Source organism: Cololabis saira, chromosome 11, assembly GCF_033807715.1.
Source record: "Cololabis saira isolate AMF1-May2022 chromosome 11, fColSai1.1, whole genome shotgun sequence".
Lineage (NCBI taxonomy): Eukaryota > Metazoa > Chordata > Actinopteri > Beloniformes > Belonidae > Cololabis > Cololabis saira.
This window is the reverse complement of record NC_084597.1, coordinates 35,339,766-35,349,918: the sequence shown is the minus strand read 5'-3', so window position 1 is coordinate 35,349,918 and position 10,153 is coordinate 35,339,766. Positions and strand designations below refer to the sequence as shown.

Genomic DNA, 10,153 nt, shown 5'->3' with positions numbered 1-10,153 from the left:
TGTGTTTTATGTGGTTGATTACCATAAATAATCATAAAGGCTGAGATGTACCTTACATATAAATGGGATCTTTTCCATTTGATGTGTGCTTAGAAGCCTTTTATGGTTATAAACTGTAGCTGCAGGAGAACAACTGCACACAGCCCTTTATTAGAGTAAAGAAGAGGTTCATAAAAATTAAATGAAAAAATAAATGAATCCCTTCACAGATCAAGAAAAATAATAGGAATAATAAAAAATCCCATTCATATTGTTTAACTCTTATGACAAGGTACTATGTCTAAAGGTATTTTTATTGCTTCATTGGCAGAACTCCCTCCACCTGAAAAAGTCTGAGAGCAGTTCAAAACCAGTTATGCACAGGCTCCGTTTCTGTCTGCTTACAACACAGACTTGTATGAAATCATCCTATGACGTTATCTTGCGATGATCAAGCTCTTATTTTGTTATAACATGTCAGGACAGCAACACTCATTTTGTTTGGCTTACTGGCTTCATTTACTGGCCTCATCTCTACATTTATTTATGAAGCGGGCTTAGAGGAAGATGTGGTTACTTTTCAATGTGCCTGTACTGTGAGATAATATTGTCTATATAAAACTGCAGATTTAACTCTTAGACACAACCCATAAATTTAGTAATGCAAATGATCCTCAAAGCTGAAATCAGATGTGATAAATTGAACCAAACACGTATTATCCTGTGATGCTCAGAGAACACAGCTGAATGTGTCTCAGGTTTATTTTATGTCATCTTGACATAACAAATAGCCCATATCTTGAGATAATGGCATACATTTACCCATCATTATAAAGTAATTGGTTCTGTTGCCGCTAGATAAAAATATGACCCTCTTGTGATAAAAGATATCGGACAGTGCCTCACTTCCAGGCAATCTCACACAAATTACCATATCTTTACCTAACCAGGTATTTCATGTCCCAACCTCAACTTGGATTAACCAAATTGCTTTGAAACCAAAGAGAATTGAAAAGCGCAAATGTAAAAGTCATCTGAGACTGTATGTGTATGGTTTACAGAAAAGTAAAAAGCCAACATATTACCTGCATCATGTTGTGGGCCCCCTCTTGTCTTCCCTTACTGGCTGGGAGCTCCATGGCCATCCAGCTGAATGAGTGCCCCTGTCAGTGATCCATATGCAATAATGATCAAGTGGAATCCCAGTAACAACAACATTAAATGAAAAAAACATTATTGTGCAACGAGGACTTGCCTTGAAGGGCAATCAGATCAGTCTGCATATAAACATTCTCATATCCAGCAAGATAAAATACATCATGTGCTCCTACAACTTACTATCAAAGTTAAAGGAGCTTGAGGCAGGATTTATGAAAATAATTCGTAAATGTTTCAGGTTTTCTAGTAATAATGTCAGATGAAGCGTTCCAAACCCAGAAGAATGAGCCCGCTAGTGTATCTCTCCGTTGGCTTGAACAGGCTGTGTGCTGCAAAATGTGCTGCAATTCGGGCCGGAATTTCCCGCGCTGGGCTGTGGATGTGACGTCACATGACGCTGCATGCACGTTCTCCCCGTTCTCCCGTGCCGGCTTCACTGTTGGCTGCAGTACCCCCAACGGCCGTAGTGGTGAAGGGTGGCGCTAGAGAGTCTCATTTCTTAAAAAGGAGCCTCAAGCTCCTTTAAGTTTTTTGCAATCTTTGTTTTAGTCGTTTCAATGGATCAGACCCCATGGGTGACCTTGTGTTCCTCTCACACATCATAGGCTTTTTGTGACCTTCATGCAAGGTCATCAGGTATCCTCTATATATGAATCCATGTGTTGTGACATTGTCAAAACATTAAAACGTCATATTTATCCGCTTTTGCCTTTTCTAAAGCTGTAGCTGATTGGTATTGTTGTGGACATTTGTAGACGAGAAAAAGATCAAAGAAAAAGAAAAGAAGTTTCTTCAAAAATGTCAAAGTTCAAAAATATGAAAATCAAAACTTACAAAAGGGCCACAAATGCACCAGGTCGGTTTGGCTTACTCAGGGAGATAAGAATCCAGTTTCCAGTCAAGATCCAGTTTAAGATGATTTATTTTTAGTCGTTAACAGCAACCAAACATGCTTCAAACATTCTGCCTCTCTGCTCTGTCCTACTGCCTCAGGTAAAAAAACATTTCCCCTCCCCGTGCATTACCTGCCTTGACACACTTTGGCTGTGTACTTGGCTTATGTACACTGGGAAGTTTGAGGAAATTCCGCTCATGCACATGCTATATTCATGGCTTACATTTATGTTATATAAAACTATAAGCCATGATACAAGCACATCCAGCACAAGTACACAGGTGTGAATATAGTGTGTAATATAGCTACTGAAATTATCTAAACAGCAATGCATACCTAAAGTACAGTACAGGACATAAAATAAATGTGTTTGTCTTAGGGATGTTAATAATTAATCGATTTTCGATTAATTGCCGTTATGAAATTACTCGATTAAAATTAACGATTACAATTAATCTTTTTTTTTTTTTTTTTTTTTCTTTTTTTTTTTTATCCCGGTTTTGTCCCCATTTTATCACCCAGTGCTCCTACCTAACAGTCCTGTGCATTGCCATCCTCTACCAACCCCGGGAGTTCCTGCACTGAGCTCAGGTCTCCTCCTTAACCTGAGGAGTGAGCAGGCCGCATCTTTTCACCAGACAGGGTGGGGATTCTCCGGCCGAACGTAGCGCGTGGAAGGATCACGTTATTCCGGCCGGATCCTCCCCACCCCATCTGGCGCCCCGGTTGGCCAGAGGGGGCATGTATAGCCCAGGACTGTGTGCATGTTTTTGTGAGGGTAGCTCCCATTAGCTACCCAGGGGAACACGGGGAGAACATGCAAACTCCACACAGAAAGATCCTTTCGCCAACCCCACCCAGGGTGTGGGTGCTGAAGTCATGGGGGAACTAACACGCACTTCAGCGCCCACAGCGTCCCCGGCGGGAATCGAACCCAGGACCTTCTTGGCTCTGCGTTGTTGTAACGCGGAACCATAAATCAGCCTTCACCCGGTACATACATAGGTTTCTCTAAACATCTGTCCCCGCTACAGTTTTAACTAAAAGAAAATGTGCTCCAATACAGCAGGTCTCATAATTTTATTTTGAACACTGCAGAAACTCTAACTTAAAACGTAACTAGAACTTAAAATTTGCTTGACACAAATGACACTATTATGGCTGCTGCTACTACTAATAGCCTTGAAGTGCACTTTATATTATATTCCTTGTGGTACAAAAATGTCTTTTTGTTACTTTTGTATCAAATAAATATTTGATTAAGGAATACATTAAAATGTCCTTTGTATTTTATATAAGCAAAAAAAATTATGTTTGTATCTCAGATGGGGGAAAAACACCGCTTATCAACTAATCGATGATCGATCGATAAGGTTATCAACTATCAATTAATGAAATAATCGATAATTTGCATCCCTAGTTTGTCTTGGTTGGTGTGAAACTCTTACTGTACCATCTCATATAAGTGCAGTTTACTTTTTACTGCAGTCTTATCAAATGCATGCAGATGAAGTCCACTTCCACCTCTGTTAGAGGTAGGGGTCAGTTTTCTTCCTTCAGGAGAGCATTTTTACTGGCTTCAAATATGTGAAGAGGCTCGAAAAAAAAAAACGTTTAAATCATTATATCTGTATCAAAATGTCTGTGCAAGACAACTTTTTTCAAAAATGTATGAATCATTTTTTGCATGTGTGTAGGAGTTTCCGTTAGTGGATCATCATCTTTTTTTGCATATTGATTTAGCAAAGGTCCATAAAGAACTGCAAATCCTTTACAGAAACTTCAGAGAATTCACTGATAGCGCTGCGATGGTGGGAGCCCGTTGTGGTTGATCATGTTATGATGTGTTTTACTATAAAGATTTTATTTCATGAACATAATGACTTTTTTTAATGCATTTTGAAAAGTTACCTGTTTAAAGAACACTTGAAAGCATAAGGTGTAGTTCTACATGATGAACCAAAGAGTCTCAAACCCAAGTGAGCCAAACTTTAAGTGGTTAGCTCTTGTGGTGGAACTGTTTTAGCAGATGTAGTTTGTAGATGGAGAAGAAATAAAGCCCTATCAGGAGATATTGCTCCGTAAGGTGGCGTTTCCTCTCTGGTCCCTTTCTGCTACGCCTTTTTTTAAAATTATTATTATGATGTTGTGTGTATGTGGGGGCGTGGGGTTTGCGTGAGGGGTGGGGCGATTTGGGCCCTGTAATAACTTTTTAGATTGTACTTTGTCCTACATATAATGCATGAAAAGTGCTTTATAAATAAAGTTTGTTTGATCGATCGATCGGTCGGTCGGTCGGTCGGTCGGTCGGTCGGTCAATCTTCCCAGTCGAGGGTAGTGCAGCGTGTCCAAGAGAGAATCCAGAGCTCAACCGTCTGACAAACACTGTCTGGCATGCTGAAACAAGTCGTACATTTTTTTGCTATGTTTATCTTGAACATTAAGAGTTGCCGCTGGATTCACAGGTCCAAGCTTTAAACTTTCTCATCAAATCAAATGTAGCATTCAACCAACAATGATAAATTCCATGAAAGGAAAGCTCTCGATCAACAGTTCTGGGCAGGACAAACAAATCAGCTTAATTGCATTGGCTAAACCACATCCTCCGAAAAAGGTGATGTCATAGAAGGCTGTGCCTCATTCACAACTCAACTTATAGACTCGAAAGAGAGAGAGAGAGAGCAGAAACAGAATGCAGCTATCATTGTCTCTTCTCTTCCCACTAACCTGAAGAGACACATGGTGTTTTCTTATTTGTAAGTATGCCTTGTATTTGAAACGATTGTATTGTATTTGTTCTATTTTTTATTTTTTGTAATGACTTTCATTTTTTTCTCAGGAGAACTTTATTCTGATTATAGGTCATACTGACTTTGTGGAACGGTTTTTCACCTGTAACATCTGCAGAGTCAAAATGCACTGCACACGGTAAGCTCCAGTTTTCATTCAGTACTTTTGAGTAGTAATCAGTTTAACCTGATCAGACAGATCTTATTTTAACTCATCGTGTTTTTTGTTCTCAGACTTCTTCAGGCTCTCAGTCACCCCCAGCCCGCTGTAACACCAGCTGAACTGGCCATGTGTCTGGGACTGACTCAGCGGCAGCAGTTTTATCCAATGCTATCCATGTCTCCTCTCAAACCCACAAAGCAGCCATCTAGCTGTCCTCAGAGGGCCACCAGCCACCCGACGCATCTCTCCACCTCTTCTTCCTCAACGCTGCCTTTGTCTCGTGCACCTTCAAAGCTGCGGAGCTGTTTACGCAGAAACGCCAGTGGTTTGAACAGGAAACGTGTGGTGTTTGCAGATACCAAAGGACTGGCGCTCACTGCTGTCCATTTGTTCACCCCGGACCTTTCCTCCCTATCTCCACCCCAACCCGAAACCCAACTGTCAGCCTCACACAAACTACTGTGTCACAAATTTCAGGTGGGATTCCCTCAGCCCATTACGGACTTCAAATCCTTTCTTGCACGCCCGCAAGAGCAACACATACAGCTGGAGAGCTGCAGCATCTCAGAGAACATTTTAAGCGGCATAGTGTTTGTTTCCCACTTTATTACAAAAAAGGCTGTGTATTTAAGGGTGACTTTTGACTGTTGGAGGAGCTATCAGGACATTCCCTGCACCTTCCTGCACAATCAGCGCTGCAACGGTTTAGAAGTAGGAGCATATGCCTTTGACTTTAGCATTCCTCCCAAAGTAGATCCTAATGACTTTGGCTTCTCACTCTGGGCAGGACCTGCCTCTTCGCCTCACGCAGATGACAACAGGGGACGGAATTACAGAATATGCATTAACAAAGACGAATCCAGTGTAGGCCAAGGCAACATTAACCGGTTTTACCCAGCACTTTCAAAGCCCCGACCACCTGCTCGGATGCAGGCGTCTTCGTGCCGTTCTGCTGATCTGCAGTATTTTCAGAGGGGATTTTCAAGCGGATTCAGCGCAGGACAGATGCACAACTAAAGCAAACCGGTGAACTAGAGTGCATTCTTAACAAACCTACAATTTAAAATGTAAGAGCATTATTATAATAATTATAAATCACTGGGTTTCTGTTCATAAACAATCAGAAATGTCTGCAATGTGTAAATGCTTAAAACAAAGCGAAAGGTGAAATGTGAAAAAAATTAAATGTGAATATGTTCTGTGTTAACAGTCTATCTAAATTATTTTATTGAAAATGCTTTGCTTCCTTTGCATTGAAATGTTAATGCTTTCACACAAAGATGCAGCTTTATGTAAACTGCAGTGATGCGTAGTTATGTGTATAAATAGGATCCGATCAAAGTGCCCAAGGGGAAATCATTCTCTGAGCGTTGTTCTATTCATGTGCAGTTTCTTATCAACCTTCTCCAAGAAGGAACAAATTAATCACGCAGTGCATACTCTTGGCTTACACCAACACAGATGCTGTGTTGGTGTTGGCTCTGAGTCAATCTTTGAGTGTGCGTCAAGCAGACCAGACAGAACAAGTCACTAAACTGAGAGATATTCCGGGCAGCAGTTTGATGAGAAGGGCCTGTTCTAACCACTCCCAAATAGTGAAATACGAGCTGGGAATTATCGCTCCCTGTATGGTAAGGTAAGATACAAATACCTGGTAACCATAGCAATGTCTCAGCCAGTACTTCACTCTTGTGTTCACATGCAAGGGTGGAGTCATGTTGAAATACTGTAGCAACAGGAGCGAGAGTTTCCCTTTCTCCGCTTTTCTTGTTCCAGTTTGTGAATCATCGCTGCATTCTTTATTTCTCCCTCACTTCTTCTACCCCTCAGGGTGGCATCAGGTGTTTGTTTCCCAGTTACTATGTCAATTGCTAAAGTCATGAACTCCTGGCTTAACCTCCTAAAACCTGGTGTACACAATGACGTACCGTATATGCACATAGTCTCAAAATGTATTAGACATTTATCTGGCAGGTGACTGTTTTTGTCATTATATTTGACTCTTTTTTTCCCCTTATTTTACCTTTCATCTCGCTGCAGGACCAGCTGGACATAGATTAGCCATGTAACTGGGTTGATTAAGCAATAGCTGGAGTTATCCAACAGGGGGAAATTGATGCATAAAAAAAGTGATGCACCGAAATGAAAATGTGTGGCCGAAACCGAAACCGAAAATAATAATAAACACTTGGCCGAATACCGAACAATACCGAACATGGTTCTTCGCAGTTTTTCATTTATTTTGCCAATTTTTTCACCATTGCATAAATCAAATAAATCTGATTTAGGCATGCTTTTAAAAGAAAAAAATCTTTTACAAAATTACAAGGTAGAAAACATTTGTTGAACATAAAAAACTGAACATTCTTTAATTTCCCAGCATTTCTTAAATATTCCAGCAGACATTATACCAGCAAAGAACAATAACTTAAAATAAATAAATTAGCAAAATACATTTTTTGGCCATCTTTGAGCTTACATTAGGCTTAACTGACTGAACATTGTAACATAGGCCTTAAAACAATAAAAATGCATTAAAGCGCTCAGGGTTTTTTATCATTTCAAATGATAAATCAAACTTGTAGTGCTGAAAGACTTTGCAGATGTGCCCCCTCTAGATATTTGAGCAGAACATTCATTGCAAACAGCCATTCTTGTATTATTCTTTGCCACTCTAAAATACTTCCACACTGCTGACATGTTTGCACCGCACCACTTCACTCCAGGCTCTTCCACGTTTGATTTCGTCATCTAAACGCACCTGTAATGGATTGATTCATGTTGTTTTGGTAAAATTCTTATGTGGTTAGTTTTTGGTTGGCCAACGATTTATGTGGTGGGCAACAGTTACGGAGCGGCCAGTCTATTTCCTTATATTACAACGCCGTTATTAATTGTTCGGTTTTTTCCCAACTTATTCCACCGAACACCGAAAGTGTTTTTTTGCCATTTTCGGACGAACAATTTCGGTTACCGAACAATCGGTGCATAACTAAAAATGTCTTTTCGTTTTTTATTCGTTTTTTTCATCTTTTCCAATGCTAAAATCCCTCAGGAAAACCACAATCGAGACAAAGAAATGTAACTGAAGATGTTAGAGCAGGGGTGTCCAAAGTCGGTCCTCCAGGGCCGGTGTCCTGCAGGTTTTAGATGTTTCCCTGCTTCAGCACACCGTGATAAAAGTAGCTGTGTCACCAACAGAGTTGTCCAGACCTTGATGGCAAGCTGGTGACAACCGTTAATTTGAATCAGGTGTGTTGATGCAAGGAGACATCTAAAACATGCAGGACACCGGCCCTCAAGGACCGACTTTGGACACCCCTGTGTTAGAGTAACCCTTAGTGCAGGAATAATTTATGTCATTTATATATTTGCGTTCAATTCATGGTGAGACCTTTATCTAAGTTGTGCACTGAATACATGATTCATATATTCAAGATTTATCTTGGTTAGGAGTATCTGTGTTTTTGCTGCACATTTGTGCTCTATGCTTTGTGATTGGCCTGTGTTACCCTCATTTAAGCACATTCAGTGCCTGAACAAGACAACAATTATGTATATATTACTGATTTATTAAGTGTTGTTATAAAGTGGAAAACCATGTTTCTGTTATCTCTTGCAACTTGTTGTGTTTGAAAGCTCTGCGGTGTCAGCTGCACTTAAAAACTCTCATCCTTGGGACGAAAGTCCCCAGATTACTTTGTTTGAGTCAAGAGCTTTTTTATTCATCACAATTGCTATTACCCAAAGGTCACGCTTACGTGAGCCACTAATTGAGTTGAATAGGATGCAAATGAAGACCAAACAGAACAAGGGGGAGAGTTTTCTCCACACGCTGACATCTTATCTGTGAGTTTCACTGTTTTCTGTTACCAAATAAACAAGAAGCATATGAAAGCATCAGCTGAGCTGTTGCCAGACTACAAACACACCCGCCGAAGAGAACGTTTGGATTGAGAGCGTTTATCGTTTCCTAATTTTAGCAAGATTGTACTACTACTACTACTACTACTACTACTGTCATTTAGCAGACACTTTTATCCAAAGCGACTTACATCTGAAAGAACAACACAAGCACAAAGTCACATACTGTAGGAGGCTCCAGCTGGATAAGTGCTGGTCAGACTGCTGAGAGTCCAGTTGGACACAGGTGCTGTCACGCCAATGCTAGAATACATTTTTTATAGTCATAAATACAATTTTCTTCATATTGATTCATCTTTAATTTAAAAAGGGAGCACAGATTATTAAAACATGACCTACTCCTACTAACCAGATGAGACAGTATCTGGTTATATTTATGTATAAGTGCTGCAAAGTGCCACTAAGAAGACATTCAAGTGCAGCTCAAGAGTGCAGTTCACAAGCCAGAAGGTGTTGATTTAACATCTAACTGTAAATCATCTCCCTGTAGAGTTTCACAGGACTTTATGCTATGATTTGTATAAAGCCCCTGGTCGTTTCAGTAATTAAAAAAAAATAATACAAGTGCAACAATACTTGCACACAGAGAAACAACGTGAATCAGTGTGTGTTATCTTGGTCACCAGGCACGTTTTCCAGAGAGCACGTTTTATCACTAGGCTACAAAAACTGGCACTAAAACTGGATGTTTAGTTTCCAAAAGGTACACTGTGTTTTAATCATGATGGTAACGTACCCTCTGTGTTTGATCAGGTCACGTTGAACCTGAACCTGGGCGTCATTCCAGAAAGCAGGTTTTGTTCTGTACCTTAATATTCCCGGTCACTAATCTGCCACTGACAACATTGCACAATTACTCGCTATGTCACCATCAAATTCTGTCAAAAAGAGTTGAACTCCACCTTTGGATGGAGGGGATGGAGTGTAAGGCATACTGGCACTGGAGTGTGGAGCAGAGCAAACTTGTTCTGTGTAGACATGAATCATGCTTCTCTGTCTGGGGGGCGAGGGCGAGCCAAGGTTTGGCAGGTTGCCTGCCTGACTGCTTTGTACTGCTTGTGGAGTTTTGTGGCGAAATGATGGTGGCAGAGTTTGGGCTCAGCTTCTCCTGAGAAGGCCAGTCTTTATGCTTCAGCATAATAATACATCCTGTAAAATATTGTCCTTTAAACTTCGTGGCAACATTTTGGGGAAGGCCCTTTGCTTCGTGAGAAAATTCCCTCAAAAATCCTTCAAAGAAGGGCA

The 10,153-nt window shown here is 40.5% G+C and overlaps 1 protein-coding gene across 1 annotated transcript; it reads left to right on the top strand.

The window, feature by feature from the left end:
• The first annotated feature begins 4,713 nt into the window (after window positions 1-4,713).
• ppp1r3c2a (protein phosphatase 1 regulatory subunit 3C2, duplicate a) lies at window positions 4,714-8,622 on the top strand. Its single transcript, XM_061733469.1, has 3 exons — window positions 4,714-4,788; window positions 4,872-4,960; window positions 5,056-8,622. Exons 2-3 carry the CDS (start codon window positions 4,947-4,949, stop codon window positions 5,999-6,001), a joined length of 960 nt encoding a protein of 319 aa, XP_061589453.1. The 5' UTR covers window positions 4,714-4,788; window positions 4,872-4,946; the 3' UTR covers window positions 6,002-8,622.
• The last annotated feature ends 1,531 nt before the right edge of the window (window positions 8,623-10,153 follow it).